At 44.4% G+C, this 23923-nt stretch overlaps 1 protein-coding gene across 10 annotated transcripts in view; it reads right to left on the bottom strand.

Annotated features, from left to right (window-relative positions):
- The window catches only part of KAZN (kazrin, periplakin interacting protein), a 679557-nt gene extending 655922 nt beyond the window's left edge, over positions 1-23635 (bottom strand). For 3 of the 10 annotated variants that reach the window (XM_083162755.1, XM_083162753.1, XM_083162754.1), the window contains exon 1: positions 22847-23629. In XM_083162755.1, the coding sequence (XP_083018881.1) occupies positions 22847-23015 (169 nt within the window). In that variant the 5' untranslated portion in view covers positions 23016-23629. Of the gene's footprint in view, positions 1-22846 lie in introns of all 10 variants that reach the window. The other 7 variants (XM_083162748.1, XM_083162749.1, XM_083162746.1 and 4 more) reach the window with 6 other exon arrangements.
- Positions 23636-23923: the final 288 nt, after the last annotated feature.

Below are 23923 nucleotides of genomic sequence, written 5' to 3'. Positions count from 1 at the left end.
GGGGATAACTTTTTTTTGCTTTTACTTATCCCAGTGATTTTGAGATTGTTTTTTCGTGACACATTGTACTTCAAATTAGTGGTAAATTTGGGTCGATACAGTCTGTGTTTTTTTGTGAAAAATACCAAAATGTCGTAAAAAAATGGAAAATTTAGCAATTTGCAAAATGTTAAATTTTCTGCTTGTGAGACAAATAATCATACCACTCAAAATAGTTAATAACTAACATAGACCATATGTCTACTTTATGTTTCCATCATTATTTCAACTTCCTTTTAATTTTTTTGGACACTAGGAGGCTTACAATATGAATAGCAAATTCTCAAATTTTCAAGAAAATTTCAAACACTGATTTTTTTAGGGACCAGTTCAGTTCTGATGTGACTTTGAGGGACTTGTATGTGAGACACCCCCATAAATGATACCATTTCAAAAACTGCACCCCTCACAGTATTCAAAACAGCATTTTGGAAGTTTGTTAACCCTTTAGGTGTTTCACAGGAATTAAAACAAAGTGTAGGTGAAATTTCAAAATTTCATTTTTTTTTGCAGATTTGCAATTTTAATACATTTTTCTAAGGAACACAGTACATTTTACTAGAGAAATGTGACTAAAAATTGATTCCCCCAATTCTTTTGTTTTCATAAATATCCTATATGTGGCCCTAGTGTGCACGTTGACCAAACCACAGGCTTCATAATAGAAGGAGCACCTACTTGATTTTGGAGCCTCCTTTTTATGAGATTATTTTTTAGGCACCATGTAGGTTTCTAGGCACCATAAGATGCTAAAATTTAGGAACCCCCCCACAAGTGACCCCATTTTGCAAACTACACCCCTCAGGGAATTCATCTAGGGGTATAGTGTACATTTCAAACCCCCAGGGGTTTCACCAATTTTGATACAACTGGGCAGTGAAAATGAAAAATTACATTTTTTTACACAAAAATGCAGTTCTGGCTCCAAATTTTTCATTTTCAGAAGGTATGAAGGAGAAAAAGCACCCCAAAATCTGTGCCCCAATTTCTCCCGAGTACGGCAATGCCTCACATGTGACCAAAAAATACCAGTTGGGTGCATGGCAGGACTCAGAAGGGAAGGAGTGATTTTTGGATTTTGCAGCACAGATTTTGGTGGAATGAATGGTGGGTGCTATGTTGCACCAATACAGTGGAACCCCCCCACAAGTCACCCCATTTTGCAAAGTACACCCCTCAGGGAATTCATCTAGGGGTATAGTGTACATTTCAAACCCCCAGGGGTTTCACCAATTTTGATACAAGTGGGCAGTGAAAATGAAAAATTACATTTTTTTACACAAAAATGCAGTTCTGGCTCAAAATTTTTCATTTTCAGAAGGAATGAAGGAGACAAAGCACCCCAAAATCTGTGCCCCAATTTCTCCCGAGTACGGCAATGCCTCATGTGTGACCAAAAAGTGGCAGGACTCAGAAGGGAAGGAGTGATATTTGGATTTTGCAGCACAAATTCTGGTGGAATGATGGTGGGTGCTATGTCGCATTAGCAAGACCCCCAAAGCACCAATACAGTGGAACCCCCCACAAGTGACCCCATTTTGCAAACTACACCCCTCAGGGAATTCATCTAGGGGTATAGTGTACATTTCAAACCCCCAGGGGTTTCACCAATTTTGATACAAGTGGGCAGTGAAAATGAAAAATTACATTTTTTTTACACAAAAATGCAGTTCTGGCTCAATTTTTCATTTTCAAAAGGTATGAAGGAGAAAAAGCACCCCAAAATCTGTGCCCCAATTTCTCCCGAGTACGGCAATGCCTCACATGTGACCAAAAAATACCAGTTGGGTGCATGGCAGGACTCAGAAGGGAAGGAGTGATTTTTGGATTTTGCAGCACAGATTTTGGTGGAATGAATGGTGGGTGCTATGTGGCATTAGCAAGAAATTATGAACCTAATAATCCATAGATGTGTGGTATATTTTAAAACACTCCTTTATACATAGGCCGGGTTTGTCGGGGCAAGTGTCACACTGGAAAATAGTTTGCTTTCTTATTCCCTTTTTATAGCAAACTTTGCACCTTTTTTGTGTCCTGCCCTTTTTTCCAGTGGAGGGGATTTCATCAGGAAAATGCTGCCCTGGTACAATACGGGGGCCAGTACTAGAAGTACTGGGGCCCTCTGCCTGCTGGTTCCCAAATATTAGGCCCTTTATGACTTCCTCTTGAAAGTGCATAAATGTCCCCCTCTGGCCGGTAGAACGGAATAGCACGTAAGCGTTATACAGTGCCATCTGGATGATATACACGGCCAGCTTCTTGTACCAGATTTTTGTTTTCCGCAGGGCACTGTACGGCTTCAGTACCTGATCTGAAAGATCCACTCCGCCCATGTACCTATTGTAATCCAGGATACAATTAGGTTTTGAGGTGTGGGTACTGGTACCTCGTACAGGGACGGAGGTGGTACTGTCTCCGTGAATTGTTGTCAGTATAAGGACATCCCTCTTGTCCTTATATTTGACCAACAACATATTTTCGGTGCATATTCCCCTGCTTTCACCCCTTCTCATTACTTGGGCAATGTGCGTTTTTGGGAGGCCTCTTTGGTTCTTGCGCACAGTACCGCAAGCTGCTGTACCTCTTGAACCAAGGGCCTTAAACAGGGGGATGCTGGTGTAAAAGTTATCCACATAGAGGTGATAACCTTTATCCAGGAAGGGGTGCACTAAATCCCAGACAATTTTTCCACTAACACCTACGAGGGAGGGGGGGCATTCTGGCGGTTCAATTCTTGAATCCTTCCCTTCATATACCCTAAACCTGTGAGTGTACCCTGAGGTGCTTTCACACAGCTTATACATTTTTATGCCATACCTTGCCCTCTTACTGGGAAGGTACTGGCGGAATTTAACCCTTCCTTTAAAATGTATAAGGGACTCGTCTATGCAAATGAATTTATCTGGGATGTACATGTCTTCAAATTTGGCACTGAAATGATCAATGACCGGCCTGACTTTGAATAGCCGGTCAAAGGTGGGATCATCTCTGGGTGGGCACTGTGCATTATCGTTGTAATGCAAAAATTTAAGGATCGTCTCAAATCGAGCCCGGGGCATGGCCATACGGTAAAATGGGGTGCTGTACAGAACATCTGTACTCCAATATTGCCTAATTTCTGGCTTTTTTACTATGCCCATATGAAACACCAGACCCCAAAACGTCATCATCTCTACTGCATCTACAGGGGTCCACCTAGCAAATGATGACGTGGGGTTTTGAGCAATAAACTGCTGGGCATATAAATTAGTTTGGTCCACCATTAAATTTATAAAATCATCAGAGAAAAATAATTTGAAAAAGTCAATTTCTCTGAGACCTGTGGAATCAAATTGGATTCCTGGCATGGCCAAAAACTCAGGAACCTGGGGCTCAAAATTGTCTGGTGGTGGGGTCCATACGAGATCAATTATTGGGGGGGGGGTCTCAGCTGCTCTACGGGGGCGTCTTTGAGGGGGTCCCTCATCACCAGAGGAGGAAGAGGAGCTTAAGGCGAATCCTTCAAATTCCCCGCTTGCATCACTGGCTGTGTCAGAGTCAGAAGCAAGCATGGCATATGCCTCCTCCGCTGAATACATTCTTCTGGATGACTGGGATGACATTTGGGATGACATTTGGGATGCCATTTTTATTTTTGTGTTACTGGTAGTGAAATGTTTCAACACGTGTATAGTGTAGGGGGGGGTACAAACTTTATTTCAACCCGGGGGGTATGTAGTGTGTAGTGTGTATGTAGTGCAGAAAAAAAAAAATACTTTATACAAAAAAAAAAAAATTGAAGGGGTTAAAAAAAAAAAATTGAAGGGGTTAAAAAAAAAATTGAAGGGGTTAAAAAAAAAAAAAAAAAAGGTCCTGCGCCAAAAATTGAGCACAGATGTTGGTCAGTAACGTCCGTCACTGAACAGCGCTCAAAGGCAACAGGAATTTGATAAAAAAAAAAAAAATAGATCAACCCTGTGCCGAAAAAGATGATCAGTGATGTACGTCACTGATCAGCGCACAGCGGCCACAGGACACCCACAAAATCACAGTGTGTGTAAAAAAAAAATTAAAAAAAGACCCCACAGCACACACAAAAAAAAAAAAGGTGATCAGTGATGCAACACTGATTACCAGTGAGGGGCAGCAGGTGCACAACCTTTGGTGCAACTGACAGTGCAACTGGCAGGTATATATAAAAAAAAAAAAACCTCTGCACCCCCAAAAAGTTGCTGATCACCTCAGATCTAGTGATCAGCACAAAAGGCGGGGGCAGCAGACACAAAATTTAGCACTCTCTATCACTCTCTGTCACTATCTCTCTCTATCTCTCACTATCTAACACTCTATGACACTGCAGCAGCAGCAGTGACAGGTATATATATATAAAAAAAAAACCTGCGCCCCCAAAAAGTTGCTGATCAGTTAATTTATACTGATCAGCACAAAAGGGGGGGCAGCAGTCAGTTATATAAAAAATATATAGCACAATCTGTCACTATCTCTATCTCTCTCTCTCTATCTCTCTCTATCTATAACTATCACACTGCAGCAGCACAAAATATAGCACTCTCTGTCACTAGGCCTCTCTCTCTGGCCCTTATTCTGATCGGTGCGGCCGGAGCCGCATATGCGGCTCCGACCGCACAGACGAATCCCCGCCTTGCGTACGGATCGCCACCTCCGTCCGTACGCGGATATGTGGCGATCCGTATGAAAGTGGACGGGGATACGCCTCCTCCATGGTGGGAGCAGCCCCTGCATTCGATGGTCGCCGAACATCGAATGCAGGGCCGCACGCTCCACCAGGTCCCGCAACACAAGACCACACGGACACTTGTCCGTGTGAAATCTTGTATTGGGGCGGGCAGCTGACATCCGGCGATGTCAGCTGCCCGCCCCCTACACGCGCGTCATGGCCTCATTACCATGCATACGCCCCGCGTTTGCATGGGAACGCCCATGAAACGCGGGGCGTATGCATAGGGAAATGAGGCTAAGTAGCCCCTCACGCCCCTATCCGCCCCCTTTGCGGCGGTCAAAAAAAGTGTGCGGCGATTTCGCCTGCACATGCGCAGAGTGCCCTCTGCACATGCGCAGAGCGAAAACATCGGCGGAACGGCCGCATGCGGCCGTTTCCGAACCGATCAGAATAAGGGCCTCTATCTCTCTCTATCTCTCTCTATAACTATATCACACTGCAGCAGCACAAAATATAGCACTCTCTGACACTATCTCTCTCTATCTCTCTCTATCTAACTAACGCTATTACACTGCAGCACAGGAAGTCACAAGTCACAAGTAACAGGATCCAGGAAGCATCCAGCACACTACAAGCAGTGATGAAGCAGGCAAGATATTTGCAAGGATCAGGTAAGTATTTTGCAAGGTTCTGGTCAGTATATCGCGGCAGCTAGGCACGGTGACCGCACTGCACGCAATTCCAGACCGGAATGGTTTAAACCCCCCTCCATGGCTGTGTTTGGTCCGTCGGTCCGACGGACCAATCACGGCCTTTGGGGGCGGGCGGGGTGAGGAGGGGTGACCAGTGTCACCCTTACACCCCGCGGTGATTGGTGCTGTACTTTACAGCACCAATCACCTCCGATCGCGTGTCACCGGCGAACGTTATTCGCCGGTGACACAGAAAATGCTGTAATTGGCTGTTCACACTGAACAGCCAATCACAGCGATCGCCGACGGGGGGGCGGCATCGCAGCCCCCCCTGGGCATGCACGGACATGTCTGCTGTCAGGGACAGCAGACATGTTGAAACTGTCACCGCGTCTATAGACGCGGTGACAGTTAAATGCCATGACGTACATTTACGCCATGTGTCGGGAAGTACTTCCCGACCATGACGTAAATGTACGTCAATTGTCGGGAAGGGGTTAAAGATTTCATCACATGCAACGTAAAAAAAAATGTGATATATACCATAGAGTGTAGTTGCAATAAACATTATATATACTACTATGGCTTTAAAAACCCGACTGGGGGAGCATATTAGAAACATAAAAAATGGTTTAGAATCTCATGCATTATCAGCGCATTTTAAAAGCACACAACTGCTCCCCAGCAGAAATTGTTTCTTTTTGCGGCCTCAGAGTTAAAGAAAAATTTGAGACATAATGACACCACTACTCCTTTAGCAAAGATGGAGATGAACCTTATTTTTAATTGTAACACACTACTACCGGGAGGATTGAACAGTGACTTTGAGCTTAAGTGTTTTTATAACCAACCAACTTCACTTAAGTGTCACTGTTCAATAATCATCCTTCAGCTATCTATAGATGCCGCTGTATAGAAAGAGTTCACCCATCTTATAGTTACACTAAATATTTGACATAATATAGAATCGTTTGTACAACCTAATAATTGCTCTACTCATGTATGTAATGCTAACTATCTTTGTTATGCTTCTTTACTGCCAGAAAAGATTGTGTCGCCATGGCAACATGTATGACATAATCCACACAAGCCGCCTCCCGCACTGTGCGGCTCAAATACAAGCCGCTTCCGGATTTTGCGGTCCAAACACCGGAAGTGACGGCACGGCCACATCATCTGACCCCCCGAGGCTTCCGTAGTCTGCGGACCAGCGACCGGAAGTCCTACGGAGGGATTACCGTACTTATATTGTATTTTTAATTATTATGTACACTTGTTTTGAATGAGGGATTGTAATATAAGTGACGTCATTTCCTGTGTATTCTGATAGGCTGCTCTCAGTATAAAAGATGGACACTCACCCTCCACAGATATGTCTTGAAAAAGGTGTTGTAAACACCGAAACGCGTTGACTGAATTCTGTGGAGAGTGAGCAGCCATCACCCTTTTCCTTGGACGTTTTTCTGGACTTTCTGTATGTATTTTAAAGATATTTTTTAATATTTTTTTTTCTGTTTTTTATTTTTACTTTTTGATCTATTTTGGGACCTATTGTGGAGAATCTTTTTGGATGTATTGGGATCCTTTCATTGTTGGGATGAAGGATGTTTATCTTTTTGCTATTATACAATAAAAATAATTTTGAAGAGACTTTTTGTTTGGAATATTCTGGAGACAAATATTGGCATCAGGGATCCCCACCCAAGGATAAAAGATACCATTATATATGGTGAAACATTCTTATGGGTACTCATATTCAGCATTTTCAGAGACCTCACTTCCCTGGTACATATTCCTCTAATTCTACTTTCTCAAAACACAAGTGAAATCACGGTGGAGGGAACCTATCCTCTACAAAAGATACCTCTACGGGTGTTCATTCGCAAAATCAAGTGTGAGTTATGGTACGATATGAGTACCCGTTGATCACGGTAATATAAAAGTACAGTGTCACCCGCCAATATATTTATATAGATACCTCCAGTTCAAAGAGGTATATTATCACTTATTAATCAATCTGACACCATTTTTGTTATATTATTTTATTATCACTACACCATTGGAGAGAAACATGGGGCGAAATGTAATAGGGTGCGATTTTTTAGACTAAAAAAAAAAAATCGCACCAAATCGCACCTTTAAAAATCGCATTTTTTGCCGCGAATTCGCATATGTAATGAGATGCGAATTAGCGGCAAAAAAATGCGATTTGCCGCGATTTTTAGTCATGAAAATGTGCGCATTTTCAGTCATGAAAATGTGCGCATTTTTATAAATGCGCTTTTGTGCAAAAAAAAAAAAGTTTAAAAAAAAACGGCGTGGGGTCCCCCCTCCTAAGCATAACCAGCCCCGGGCTCATTGAGCCGGACCTGGTTCCAAAAATACGGGGGACAAAAAATCTGGGGGTCCCCCGTATTTTGAAACCAGCACCGGGCTCCAACAGCCCGCGGTGTCATGCCACAGCCGGGGGACACTTTTTATACAAGGTCCCCCGGCCAAAACATGAGCACCGTGGCTGGTCAGCCTTGGACGGGGTACCTGGAGGAGTGGGGACCCCCCCAATAAAGGGGTCCCCCCCCCCAGGCTTCACCCGTCCAGAGAAGTACAAGTTTATTACACACACACACACCTCAATTTTACACCAGCATACTTACCATTCCTGGATCCAGCGCTGGTCTGGCTGCTTTACAGCCGGCTCCCCCCGCACTGACAGGCAGCGGGGAGAACCGCTTTCTCCGTTGCCTGTCACCGGCTTTCTCCGTAGCTTCTGTAGCTCTGTCCCAGTGCTACAGAGGCTGAGAGCGTGATTGGCTGAGCTACAGTATGCGTCTCCATGGAGACGCATAGCTCAGTCCTGATTGGCTGAGCTATGCGTCTCCATGGAGACGCATACTGTAGCTCAGCCAATCACGCTCTCAGCCTCTGTAGCACTGGGACAGAGCTACAGAAGCTACGGAGAAAGCCGGTGACAGGCAACGGAGAAAGCGGTTCTCCCCGCTGCCTGTCAGTGCGGGGGGAGCCGGCTGTAAAGCAGCCAGACCAGCGCTGGATCCAGGAATGGTAAGTATGCTGGTGTAAAATTGAGGTGTGTGTGTGTAATAAACTTGTACTTCTCTGTGTGTGTGTTTTTTATAAACATTCTTTTTACAGGTGGACTACAAGTCCCAGCGGGCCCATTAATGCCCTGCATGCTGGGACTTGTGGTTCTCCAAGTCCCAGCATGCGGGGGAGGTCTGCTGGCACTTGTAGTTCGCCGGTAAAAAGCAATGTAATGATATGTATGATGGATTTAACCCTATCAGGCCGGCGTCCACTGGCCACGGACGCCGGTGACAGCCCCGGGCTTCAGCCCTGGACGGGTGAAGCCTGGGGGGGGGGGGACCCCTTTATTGGGGGGGTCCCCACTCCTCCAGGTACCCCGTCCAAGGCTGACCAGCCACGGTGCTCATGTTTTGGCCGGGGGACCTTGTATAAAAAGTGTCCCCCGGCTGTGGCATGACACCGCGGGCTGTTGGAGCCCGGTGCTGGTTTCAAAATACGGGGGACCCCAGATTTTTTGTCCCCCGTATTTTTGGAACCAGGTCCGGCTCAATGAGCCCGGGGCTGGTTATGCTTAGGAGGGGGGACCCCACGCCGTTTTTTTTTTTATAAAAACACTTTTACACATTTTTATTAACAGAACCATGCACAGATCTCAATGATCTGTGCATGGTTCTGTCAAATTCGCCTGTCAGAACCTGGTCTATTTTTTTTGCGATTTTTGGTAACATTGACCAAAAATCGCACCCTATTACATTTGCGAGTTGTATACTTTATAATGGGAAAACATCTGGATGCGAATTGAAATGTGACTAAAAATCGCACTTCTAAAAGTGCGATTTCGCGGTAAAAAGTGCGATTTTTTTACCGCGATTTTCAACCTATATAATGTGCGATTTTCGGAAAATGTGCGATTTCGGCCGTTTTTGACCAAAAATCGCACATGTCTAAAAAATCGCACTCTATTACATTTCGCCCATGGTCTTTTGACTGAAATTGAGCCCCACCAAAAAGAACACGCTACGTGTACAAAGATACATCTTTCCACGTGAGTTGGGGTACGCCAATATATCATTGGTCTCCATATGAAAAGTCTCCTTCGATTAAAGAAACCTTTATATATGTACCTTACTTTAACTTCTGGTGAGTAAGGTATGATTCCAAGCACCTTTCTTGATCCGATAATAAAAGTCACAGGGTGTTTATCTCTAAATATACAATGAACACCGTATAATTTATATACATTGTATTTTTCCTCCACACGTTTATTCACGGAAACCGAGGAATATACCTGGGAAAAAGAGAGATCAGAAGAAAAGAAACTGCTACGTGCCTTTACGCTGCCCTGCCTACCATAAGTAGGGTACGCCCATCCATCTTTCATCATACATTCATCTCTTTGTTCCAGTTTTCTTGGGATGGTTATATCTTATCACCAACCTTTCTTCTAAATTTCCCTATATGGTTGAGAAACTTCTGTGGAGAACACAAGAAGACTCAGAAACTTCAATCTACCTTGCGCCCAGTGGTGTATAAATGGTTGTCTGGTGATGGTAATCAGAGAAGAGCGGGTCCAGCTAGGTTTAGACAAAGAAGGTTTCAACGTGAGTACAATTTTGATACCACTACTTCAAATCCTGCCTCCAATTCAGAAGCAGTGAACTCTAGGCCCCCATTGGGAGCTTTTTTAGGTGTGGAGACCAGGGCACAAAAACTAGACCCAGGGAAAGGAGACCGCACCCGAGGAGAGGCGGCAGGAAAAAAAAAAACACCCAAAAAGGGTGGAAAAGGGGCAACAAGAATTGATATTTAATTTGTCTAGCCACCCGCTCACCTCTGCTGATTGATCTTTGTTGTCTAGGGGTTTGAGCTTTGTGCCCACCTGTGGTTTCAATAAGTTCAATTGGGCAGTTGAACACTACAAGATGGGCAGGAAGCTCAGACTTAATGAATATTTCTGTAAAAAAGAATCTGCATCTGCCGAGATGGGACAGGGGATGTTCAAGACCCAGAGCACCTTCGATCCCGTTTCAAGCAATGCGAGCATTAAAACCTTCTAGCGATTGGTTGATGAGGTGTTGTCTGATAATTCTAATAAGATTCCTTTTGATAACCTGACGAGAGCAGAAAGGGAGGCCTTGAAGTCTTTAAGATCTCAATGTTGTTGTGAGAAAGGCTGACAAAGGAGGGTCAGTTGTCCTCCAAGATGCAGCCAAATATGATCAGGAAATCAGGAGACAATTAGGTGATACCATCACGTACGAAAAAGTACCCTATAATCCTATGTTTGAGGTGAAAAAAGAAGTTGATAATTCAGAAGCAGTGATTGCTATGGCCTTGGCGGGTGGTCGGGTAGATGGGGTGTTGGCTGGTTTGTCTGACTGTTGAGCATCCCATCTGCCCAATTTTATACACCTTACCCAAGGTTCATAAGTGTCTTGTGCACCCGCCTGGTGTGGCCGATTATTTCGGCCCGTGGATCGTTGCTACAGCCATTGGCTCAATTGGTTGATTTTTATCTTCAGGGATGTGTTAGCAAGATAGGACGTTACCTGCGTGATACGGGCTACTTCCTAGAAGGTGTTAAAGAACTTGGTACATTACCTGATAACTATGGATGTCAGCTCCCTCTACACTGGGGAGCTGACATCCACTATGGATGTCAGCTCCCTCTACACTGTCATCCCACATGATGGCAGTGTAAAGGCAGTTAGGAAAAGATTGATCAAAGGTCCATATTCGGGACCACCAATTGAGTTTGTACTGTCCCTGTTGAGAACTGTGCTTGAGCGCAATCATTTTCTTTATGATAAGGAGTATTTTTATCAGTGGTCGGCACGGCCATGGGTTCTAACCTAGCGCCAGGGTACGCAAACATCTATATGGATGATTATGAACAGCGCCATATTCTACTTGTTTTTGGTGAAAGCATCCGATATTATCGTAGATTTATTGACAATGTATTTATTGTTTGGCAAAACAGTGAAGAAGCGTTCCACGAGACGTTGGGCACATTGAACTCTCTAGACAGCCCAGTGAGGTTTACAGCCTCAATTGACCACAGTGAATGAGCTTTTTGGACGCTCTTGTCTTTAAAAAAGGACAATAGGTTGGCACACACACTAGATCGAAAACCTACCGACAGGAACACTCTTCTGTCCGCCACAAGTCATCATCCTGAGGCACTCAAAAGTAGTCTGCCAATATCACAGTTCATACGTGTCTTGAGGAACAACTCAGAAGATGAACTTGCGACAATACAGATTAATGAAGGGAGACAGGGATTCCTGGAGCGTGGCTACACTGGGAGCTCTGTTGATAAGTGCCTCACCAGGGCAAAGGCTTTATTCTCTAATGAGCCAAAAAAAAGAGCCCAAGTCGGTCTCAGGAAGGATGTTGTTCAGCATTAAATGTGACACAAAATTGAAGACGGTACAAAAGGTCAGTCAAGAGGAAATGGGACATTTTAAAAACTGATCCAGATCTTAATAGAGCTAAAAAAGGACCGCCATTGTTTGGCATCCGCAGAGGGTCAAATCTTAAGGACCTGCTCTATCGTGCGAATGCCAACTCCGATGACATCAAGGAGAGCAGCACCAATAAGACATGGCTAGTACGTAAGAACAGTTATCGTTGTACTGGTTGTACGACCTGTAGGTCGATGATGGTCGGCAGTTCCTTTCCACACCCCCAGATGGGTAAAAGGATTCAACTGCAATACAGGTTACATTGTCAGCTGGACTTTGTAGTGTATATTTTACAGTGCCCCTGTAGCCTTGTTTATGTGGGGAAGACTAAGAGGTCCTTAAGAGAAAGGATGGCCCAGTATCGTTCCAACATCCGCTTGGCGTATGAGAGGAGCTCAACTGATAAGCTCGGTGGCTGTACACTTCACCTCACATGGTCATCAACTTTCGATGCTCAAATACACGATCATTGATTGGGTTCCTCAGTTACGGAGGGGGGGGGGGGTAACAGGGATCTGTTGCTCCTGCGTAAAGAGTCTCGCTGGATCCACACATTGGATAGTGTCGCCCCAAAAGGGTTAAATGAGCATAACCATTTAAATATATTTTTATGAGGCCCACTTGGGCTACCAGTGACATTGCTCCAAAAGAAAAGATGTCTGCCATAGAAATGAGTTTTCACATTTTTTTTACACTGTAAGAATTTACGGTTCAAGATGTGTGTTCAGCCGGAGGTCTATTAACATTGGGTGCTATACTTAATGTGATGGTGCACCCGATGGTCACGTTTTGTGGCCATCGATGGTGACTGTAGATATCTATGTCCCTTAAGGGTATGGATATATTTAGTGTTATTGGGTAGTATATATAATATACAATATATAATATTGTTTCTGTGTTTGTTTTTAATTTGGAACGCACAGTGGTATACATCCGGTTGATGACAAGCATCCCGGAAGTTGAGCAGTTGTTCTAGACACCCGGAGCGCGTGGCTAATGGCGCCCTACAGGTATTGATAATAGTTGGTTAGCATATATGGGTATTTGATGTATTATATGTTGTGTGAGCTGATTGGCTGCATTAGCAGTGGGTGGTGCTTTACTGGGAATCAGACGTGGCCCTGTGACTAGGGTTTTGTTTGTCCAAGGGTTTGTGGTCATGAGTAAGATCTCTATCTATATCTTCATGAAGTCTGTTTCTGACCGTTTGAGTAGACATATACACATTTGTAGCCTGCTGGAGGTCAGTTTGCAGGGCTCTGGCAGTGCTCCTCCTGTTCCTCCTTGCACAAAGGCGGAGGTAGCAGTACTGCTCCTGGATTGTTGGCATCCTCCACGTCTCCTGATGTGCTAGCCTGTCTCCGCCTGTCTCCTGGTAGCACCTCCATGCTCTGGACACTACGCTAACAGACACAGCAAACCTTCTTGCCACAGCTCACCATCCTGGATGTTCTGCCACACCTGAGCCACTTGTGTGGGTCGTAGAATCCGTCTCATGCTACCACTAGAGTGAAAGCACTGCCAGCTTTCAAAAGTGACCAAAACATCAGCCAGAAAGCATAGGAGCTGAGAAGTAGTCTGTGGTCACCACCTGCAGAACAACTCCTTTATTGGGGTGTCTTGCTAATTGCCTATAATTTCCACCTGTTGTGTATTCCATTTGCACAATAGCATGCAAAATCAGTGTTGCTATCTAAGTGGACAGTTTGATTTCACAGAAGTGTGATTGACTTGGCATTACAATGTGTTTAAGCGTTCCCTTCATTTGTTTTAGGTGTGTGTGTGTATGTATATGTATATGTATAATCTCACACACACACACTGACGGACCGGCACACCGTATCCAGTGTAGCAATGTTACATTGTGTTTAAGCGTTTCCTTTATTTGGTGTGTGTGTGTGTATATGTGTGTGTGTGTGTGTGTATATATATATAGATAATATCTATAACACACATTGACTTGGCATTACATTGTGTTTAAGCGTTCCCTTTATTTGGTGTGTGTGTGTGTGTGTGTGTGTGTGTGTGTGTGTGTGTGTGTGTGTGTGTGTATGTGTATGTGTATAATATCTATAACACACACACACACACACACACACACACTCTGACGGACCGGCACACCGTATCCAGTGTAGCAATGGCCGGGGTGCAGTCACCAAGAAACCACAATATATCCACAGATAGCGGCACTCACTCGGGCTTTAGTAAATGAAAAACATACCAAGACACCAGGTACTTTTATGGCATAGCGATGTTTCGGATTTCACTCCTTTTTCAAGCAAAACACTAACCAAAGAACAGTACAGGTAACTCGCCTAAGTAGCAGAGTGAACAGCATCGTCACTACCCCGGCCACCGGCGAGGGCGTCCTCTCCGAGCTCCCGCACTTCCGGGTTGAGGTGCACGCGTCATCACGTCCACCCTGTCACCGAATGCGTCCTGGTTGCTAGGAGACCCCCCGATGCCAGGACACAGGCGGATGTACTGTCAAAGAAACAAAAACAAACTTCAGTGCACATACAAAAATAGTGAAAAACGCAGCTGAAAAGGTACACTGGCAGCACAACACAGAAGCATATATGATACTTCACATAAACATATTGAGAGACCATTGCTCGTTCAGCCCCTGTGGGTGCATTGTGTCCAACTTGAAGATCCAGCGGCTCTCAAGCTGGAGTAAACGCTTGGCACGGTCACCTCCTCTAATGTCTGGGGATACATGGTCTATAATGGTATAGCGCAGGCTACGTTTCTCTGCAGATGAGTCAACTGCAGTTCTATTCACAGAACGCCTGGATGAGGCATCTGAAGCTCTTACGCCAGACAGCATCTATGACAACATATTCAAATTGAGAAAAAAGGAAATAGAGTTTCTATTACATGGGGTTACCCTATCAGAGTATTATAGGGTTAAAAAAATCCCCAGGGGTTTTAGAATATCCCTACAATAGGCCGGTATAACTCTGAATCTTGCCAGAGATGGGTGGCTGTTTTAAATAACTGCTCATTTGATTTAATGACACTTGTAAAATCGAAGAATCAGCTCGCGAGATGAAATTGATCCAACAAAAAATTGAAGCCTATGAGAAATTACATAAAGACTCCCTTATTTCAACCGATTGGTTGAAAAAAATTAGAGGACCAATGCGCAGCCTTCAAGAAAGACCTGGTGCTGTTCAAAAAGAACACATTTGAAAAGGTTAATAAGGACTATGCTGAATTCAACTTATATCAATGGATCTCGTGGTCAACAAAACCGTTTTGTAGAAATGTACGACAAAGGAGATAATTTAACAGAGGGACGCAGGATACTGAATCCAGTAGCGACTCGACCACCTCGAGACACACTGACCAACCAACCTGTCAGGTTCCAAAAAACGAGCAGCGGCCCCTCTCTGGAGTCCGAATCAGAGCGGGGCGCGAAAGAGACTCCGACCCCCTCGTAGAGGAGGAAAAGGGAGAAGAGACAAGGAAACAACTAGGTCGCCCGAAAAAACCCTGATATTTTGGGGGAAATTTACTAAAGGAAATTTGTAAAAAAATAGGTGTATTTGTATCCAGAAATACACTTATTTTTGACATTTACTATCCCGAAAATACGGCAATTCGTATTCGTATTGATAGCACATCAATACGAATAGCCATATTTTCGGGATAGTAAATGTGAAAAATAAGTATATTTCTGGATACAAATACACCTATTTTTTACAAATTTCCTTTAGTAAATTTCCCCCTTAATCTCTCCAATCGTGTACTAACCCAAGCAGAGACAGCAGTCCTAAATCGAGGGTTGTCATACATTCCATCCCATAAATTTGATGATTTGAAATGGATGATTGACCTCCAGAGACTAAACAGAAATCTAAAACTTAAAGATTTCTTTATCAAGAATCCTGTATCTCAAGATACCCTTGTCAATGAACCCAGCAATCCATTCAAACGCAAGTCCAAATGGGATCCGCCGCCTAGCAAGCTATCCATCCAGAGCTTTATTAAAGTACTAGATGTGCAAGTGAATACGGCCGCCAGAGCTCAACCTCACCATTCCAATCTATCCAAAACTGAATGGGAAGCTCTGAAAACTTTGAAAGCTGATGATTCCATCATGATCCTCCCCGCCGACAAAGGTGGGGGGGGGGAATAGTGATTTGGGAGCATATAAATTGGAAGTCTATTCACAACTCAACAACCAAGATACCTACACACCGCTCAAGCTGTGAACAGTGGCACTCTACAACAGAGTACATCAGAATACTTCACCACTGACTTTCCCAAAACACCTTCGATGTACTGCCTACCCAAGATACACAAAAATCTTGAAAGCCCGCCCGGGCGGCTGATCATATCGGCTCGGGAATCTCTCTATAGCCCTGTCTCGAGTTTCCTCGACTATTTCTTACAGCCATGTATCCAACGTCTCCCGACATACCTACAAGATACTACAGCTTTGCTGAACAAGTTGTCGACATTTGGAATGGCTAAACCCAACATGTGGTTATGTTCACTGGATATAAGCAGTTTATATACCAGCATACCGCATGATGAGGGTCTGAAAGCAACCCGACTAGTGCTGGATAGCGACCCACAATATAATGGACCAGATACGGATCTGTTCATCAAGCTTCTACAATTAACACTGACAAGGAATTTTTTCTTGTTTTACAACAAATACTTTCTCCAACGGACGGGGTGTGCGATGGGGTCTCCTGTCGCACCCTCGTTCGCCAATGCTTATATGTACACTGTGGAGAAGGAACTGTTCATCGAGACCCCCTTTGCTGACAATCACACTTTATAAAATCGACGACATTTTGTTATTCTGGACTGGCACCGAGCAGCATTTCAGAAAAGTGATGGCCGATATAAATGCACTCCCATGTCCTATCAAATTTACCTTCTCTATGAGCCAAACGTCCATCCAATACCTGGACGTGCTAATAGAAGTGAAAGATTCCAAATTAACAACATCAATTTATTCCAAAACAACTGATTGGCACACATTGTTGGATACCCACAGCCATCACCCCCCTGCCCTGAAAAAAGGCCTGCCACTGTCCCAACTAATCCGGGTGAAAAGAATCACGAGTGAACCTGAACAACTGGACCAAGATAGAGTGCCAATACCCAAGTCCGAAGTGGTGGGTGCTATCGATGCACAGGATGCATCACTTGTAGCGGGATGCACAATACTAAATTCTTCTTCCATCCTTATTCAGGTGTCAAATATGCCATCAAATATCCCTTGACGTGCACAAGCACCTTTATTTTATATTTAATCAGGTGTCCTTGCGACAAATGTTACGTGGGGAAAACGATCCCTGCGTGAAAGAATTGCCAATCACCGCACTGCCGTCCGTGCAGCGATCTTGAAAAACAATACTGAACATGAACAACCGGTTGCTCGCCACTTTGTAGTGGCACAACACCCACTGTCTAGCCTGCGCTATACCATTATAGACCATGTACCCCCAGACATTAGAGGAGGTGACCGTGCCAAGCGTCTACTCCAGCTTGAGAGCCGCTGGATCTTCAAGTTGGACACAATGCACCCACGGGGGCTGAACGAGCAATGGTCTCTCAATATGTTTATGTGAAGTATCATATATGCTTCTGTGTTGTGCTGCCAGTGTACCTTTCAGCTGCGTTTTTCACTATTTTTGTATGTGCACTGAAGTTTGTTTTTGTTTCTTTGACTGTACATCCACCTGTGTCCCGGCATCGTGGGGTCTCCTAGCAACCAGGATGCATTCGGTGACAGGGTGGACGTGATGACGCGTGCCCCTCAACCCGGAAGTGCGGGAGCTCGGAGAGGACGCCCTCGCCGGTGGACGGGGTAGTGACGATGCTGTTCACTCTGCTACTTAGGCGAGTTACCTGTACTGTTCTTTGGTTAGTGTTTTGCTTGAAAAAGGAGTGAAATCCGAAACGTCGCTATGCCATAAAAGTACCTGGTGTCTTGGTATGTTTTCCATTTACTGAAGCCCGAGTGAGTGCCGCTATCTGTGGATATATTGTGGTTTCTTGGTGACTGCACCCCGGCCATTGCTACACTGGATACGGTGTGCCGGTCCGTCAGAGTGTGTGTGTTATAGATATTATACACACACACACACACACACACACACACAACAAATAAAGGGAACGCTTAAACACAATGTAATGCCAAGTCAATCACACTTCTGTGAAATCAAACTGTCCACTTAGATAGCAACACTGATTGACAATCAATTTTGCATGCTATTGTGCAAATGGAATACACAACAGGTGGAAATTATAGGCAATTAGCAAGACACCCCAATAAAGGAGTTGTTCTGCAGGTGGTGACCACAGACCACTTCTCAGCTCCTATGCTTTCTGGCTGATGTTTTGGTCACTTTTGAAAGCTGGCAGTGCTTTCACTCTAGTGGTAGCATGAGACGGATTCTACAACCCACACAAGTGGCTCAGGTAGTGGAAGATCATCCAGGATGGCGAGCTGTGGCAAGAAGGTTTGCGGTGTCTGTCCAGAGCATGGAGGTGCTACCAGGAGACAGGCCAGCACATCAGGAGACGTGGAGGATGCCAACAATCCAGCAGCAGTACTGCTACCTCCGCCTTTGTGCGAGCCCTGCAAAATGACCTCCAGCAGGCTACAAATGTGTATATGTCTACTCAAACGGTCAGAAACAGACTTCATGAGGGCCCGACGTCCTCAGGTGGGGTTGCGCTTACAGCCCAACACATGTGCAGGATGGAGAACGAGGGGTTTTTACCTGCGCACTGAATCTATCTTTTTGATAATCTTTAACTAGCAGCTGCACCTAAACGGGTGACTAATCCCGTTTAAGAAATGGGCAAGATATGAGAATAATTTTGTGGTGCTGCGCTCCGTCAATGAAAATTCTACAGTCTGTTTTAAAATGAATAAATTGTTGTTCTTTATTTGTAATTAATAGAAAATGTGTATGCGGCAATAGACCTTTTCAATACAAACGCCTGACTTGAAAGACAGAAATATTGTATTCCTTCAAGGTTCTTACAATTGCTCGTGGTGAATAAATACAAGAAAAGAAAAAATGAAAAAAATCAATCAAAAAAAAAAAAAAAATGAAAATGAAAAAAAAATTCAGAAAAAATCAACACAAGTGTGTCGTCAGTTATCTGTCCAATAAATTGGACGGTGTGTACACAGTTGTCACAATATTTTGCAATAATTGCAGTAAATTCAGGGTTCCTTGGTAAGAAAAAAAGTTGTGTTTGTACTTAGTCTGTGCTTTAGAACAATGTCAAGCGGCGTCCCGCTATTTGTATTCCTCCTGTCACTGAGTTACCGGTTAATGCTGGTACCTGTAGATTGGCGTTCGTGTTCGGTCGCGGTTTTTCTCGTTTGGGAGGTGGCTTGGGATCGCAGGGTCCTGGACTTGGGTGCTGCGCTCGTCTACTACGTGGCACCGGCAGGTCCGTGCGTAACACGGCTGACCGGGCTGCAGTGAGGCAGACGCTGCTCCCTGTCTGGAGATGGAGCGGCTCACCGTTTCTGGATGGAGATCCTTCACGGTGACCGTTCGGTCTCCTTTACAAGACCCTGTATGACCTGCCTGGCTCACCCTCCTTCCGATACTCACCACTGCCGGTACACTTGGTATCCTTCAGTTTCGCTCAGGTCTCCGCTGCGTGGCGGTGTGTGCACCCACCGGCCGCTTCGACGTGGGATCCTTCCAGATGCTGCTAGCTGCAACCAAGCTAGCAGCATCTGGAAGGATCCCACGTCGAAGCGGCCGGTGGGTGCACACACCGCCACGCAGCGGAGACCTGAGCGAAACTGAAGGATACCAAGTGTACCGGCAGTGGTGAGTATCGGAAGGAGGGTGAGCCAGGCAGGTCATACAGGGTCTTGTAAAGGAGACCGAACGGTCACCGTGAAGGATCTCCATCCAGAAACGGTGAGCCACTCCATCTCCAGACAGGGAGCAGCGTCTGCCTCACTGCAGCCCGGTCAGCCGTGTTACGCACGGACCTGCCGGTGCCACGTAGTAGACGAGCGCAGCACCCAAGTCCAGGACCCTGCGATCCCAAGCCACCTCCCAAACGAGAAAAACCGCGACCGAACACGAACGCCAATCTACAGGTACCAGCATTAACCGGTAACTCAGTGACAGGAGGAATACAAATAGCGGGACGCCGCTTGACATTGTTCTAAAGCACAGACTAAGTACAAACACAACTTTTTTTCTTACCAAGGAACCCTGAATTTACTGCAATTATTGCAAAATATTGTGACAACTGTGTACACACCGTCCAATTTATTGGACAGATAACTGACGACACACTTGTGTTGATTTTTTCTGAATTTTTTTTTCATTTTCATTTTTTTTTTGATTGATTTTTTTCATTTTTTCTTTTCTTGTATTTATTCACCACGAGCAATTGTAAGAACCTTGAAGGAATACAATATTTCTGTCTTTCAAGTCAGGCGTTTGTATTGAAAAGGTCTATTGCCGCATACACATTTTCTATTAATTACAAATAAAGAACAACAATTTATTCATTTTAAAACAGACTGTAGAATTTTCATTGACGGAGCGCAGCACCACAAAATTATTCACATGTGCAGGATGTTTGGCATTTGCAAGAGAACACAAAGATTGGCAAATTCGCCACTGGTACCCTGTGGCCACTTATATGAAAATGTTTTGTAATAGTTCATATCAATCAAGATATAGATAGCATTTAAAAAAATAATAATAATAAAATCTACTTCTTACCACCAAATTAAGTCTTGGGCATATCTCACCATATTGTACTTTTGTCCACTGCTCACCTCCATCACAATTTTTCCATGTTATTTTTCTTTTCTTCTTAGGTAAAAGTTTTTATGTTTTTCATTGGATTGATAACAAGCTTATTATACTATGTATCAATGATGGTCTGTTCTTTTATAGGTTTGTAATAAATGTATATATCTTTAAGTCACAATTACAGTTTTACCCCTGATGAAGTCTGATACTAAACGCGTTAGATACTTATAAAAACTGCAATTCTGTTCTACTTGAAAACTAAAGTGTAACAACCACACTTTATGGTCACTGATGTGTATTTTTCTTAATAGGCCCTTTTGCTGGCGACTGTTGTATCCTAGTGTTCACTCTAGGATTTTATTTAGGGCAGGGTGCTGACCACCAGACAGGGCCTTTTTTTCAGGCACATTTTATACATTTGAAATTGACATTAGAAACACACACACACACACACACAATAGGATTACACCCATTAAACCGTCTCATACTCAGCTATGCCCATTACATATTCTGTTGTAATGACAATTACACATTATGGCACACACTGTAATGCCTCTTGCACATTATACCACACATCATAATACCCATTACACATGATGGCACACAACAAAAGTTCTCAGCGGCATGTCAGCACGGTGGGGTGCAGCGTAAGGGCACACAGTGCCACACACAAAAAGGGCAGGGTGTATTTTAAGGTTTGAAATATGGGCACCCTGCAAAAGAAGCTTAGAGAGGGAACACTATATCCCGTCCAGGGGGTGTCTTGTCCGGGGGGGGGGATGCCTGTGATAGCTTGCACCAGGGACATGGGGAACGGGAGATTACAGCCTCCCCATGTGGTCCGGACCTTTCCGGTTTTTGGTACATGCTCCCGCATCATCGCTAGCCCGGTATTAACAACAGATTAGCGACAGCATGGATGGCGATCCATAGCATCCTGCTATGGAAAGTCATCCACCCCTGATAATACTGGCAAGAAATACTCAATGTGTATGAGCATTTTCCAGACTAGCGATTTTCCCCATCAAAAGGTCAGCATACATGCTGAGCAAAAATTACCCAGTGTGTATATGGACCTTAAGGAATACAGCACATCAGGTAAAGTGTTAAGGGTAAAGGGTTATAATAACAAAAACAGCAACTGTGTAAAAAAAATATAGTGAGATAAACATTAAATCAAGTAGGAAAGAGGGAAGGGAAGAGGACAACAGCTGACATTTTAAAAACAGAATTATGTTAAAGAAACTCTAAAAGCTCTGGCATAAAACCAATAACTACAGTATGTGAGCCTGTAAAATTGAGTCACTATACCAGTTTTCAGTAAAAATCATATCTAGGGACAGCTCAGTAAACAGTTTCCGGGGTGCAAGTGTGTAATAACATATTCTCCACCATTACAGTTAATAAAACTAACAGTAGCTTTGCACAGTGAAAAATAAAACATTTACTATACTCAAAATGTGGATTTATGCTGGTGTTCATCCTTAAATGCGACCTCAAAATAAAGGAAAGAAAGACAATGCACAATCCCTTCAGACACTGTTTTATTGTATCCCAGCTTTTCTTAGAAATAAAGCTAAAAACGGTCACACAGTCTACTGGGATACAAAAAAACAGGGCGACCGGCTGCAAACAGATTTCAGTTTAAAAATGCAACATACAGTTTACAGCTAGCGACTACCTTATAAGAATGGACAGCTGGGGGAGGGGGGACAAGCATTCCAAAGCTGAGATCACGCATACAATATAATTGTCGTTTGCTTTGACAGGCCATTATAATTACACCTTCAACGTCTGGTGGAACACCGTGTATGATATACTGATCACAAAACTAATCAGGCAAACCTCTCAGACAGATTAAGGCGAAGGACTAAAACGACTAGCTTTAGATTTTGCTTTACCATTTTAAAAAAGGGATATTTCATTGTTACCATTACCACGCATCCACTTAAAAACTTCGTGAATATATATTTCCCTTTTTCCGGTATTGTCACAAAATAAACATAATCTGTATGAGAAGTGATTTCTGACTGTAATTACATAAAGTTAGAAGCACCGGGAGACTATGGCATTGCAGTAGACGCTGTGGGCAGCATGGTGATTGATATGCATGGTACAAGAGCTGCAGCCATCACACTGGGGACTCCTTACCGTGAGTATTGTGCTGATTGTTCTCCATGACACAGTGGTCTGCGCCGTTTAGATCAGTCAATCTCCGGTTGGTGGGTGTCCGCTCAGAGCGCAGATTAGTCACCTCCTGACTGGCAGACTGGATAGCCCCATCTATCCGCAGGGACAGCTGCTTGTTATCCTCCATCATTTGCAAAATGTTGGCCTTAGGAGATAGTAGGCAGAGAGCCACATGGTGGTTGAGTAAGGAGCAAGAGCTGTAGGGCAATGCTGGCGGTGGGAACCCTGTTCAGCAGGAAATTCGCAGCACTGCAGGAACCACAGACCCTCCTCTCCAAAGAACACAGCACGCATGACATGAAGCCTTTACATGGAATATACCACGTGGCTGCTTAACCAAAGGTGTCCTTTCTGCGCCCTGCCTGCATTTCATAACTAAACCACTGCCGAGCTGATCCTATGCACACATATAGCAGCACCAGACCTAAAAGGGATCTTTTAAGCCAATTTGGCATAACCTTCCAGGACTATAATGTTGCCAGCAGCAACACAGGTCTGCCAGGCCACCCCTTTATGACTAAAGTGATGGTATCTCCCTCTTCCTCTGTTAAGCTACGTTTACATGGAGCAATATATTGCAATGCTCAGTGTGTCCCGTTTTCATCAGCGACCAGATAAAAAGGTGACAGTCTCTGCCAGGGAAAACAGCATACCCTCCAAACATGACCCATTCCATTAGGTACAAAATGCTCTTTTCCTGGACTTCCCTGGTTAATATAGGATTGCCATCACCTGTGGAGAGGCAGAAACCGGTACACAATTGAAAAGGGGGCGTGGTCATCGGGAAAGAGGGAGTGGCCAATGGTAAAGCTTATAGCAGTCTACGTAAATGGTCTATGCACTTTATACAGTCAAGCTCCTATTGGGTCATCAGAGCCCGTCTGACACCACTACCTGAGAACAGCAGGGTGATGCTTCCTCTTCCTCTACCTTGCAGACGCTGGCAGGCTGCAGTGGGGGGGCCATCCCGGCTCACACTATAACTGGCTGGGTGAGGCTGCTCACCCCCCACCACTGCACTCCCTGTCTACTCATATA

This window comes from Crinia signifera, chromosome 19, assembly GCF_055691185.1.
Source record: "Crinia signifera chromosome 19, ASM5569118v1, whole genome shotgun sequence".
Lineage (NCBI taxonomy): Eukaryota > Metazoa > Chordata > Amphibia > Anura > Myobatrachidae > Crinia > Crinia signifera.
Note: the sequence above shows the minus strand (reverse complement) of the source record. Positions and strands in the feature narration are given on the sequence as shown.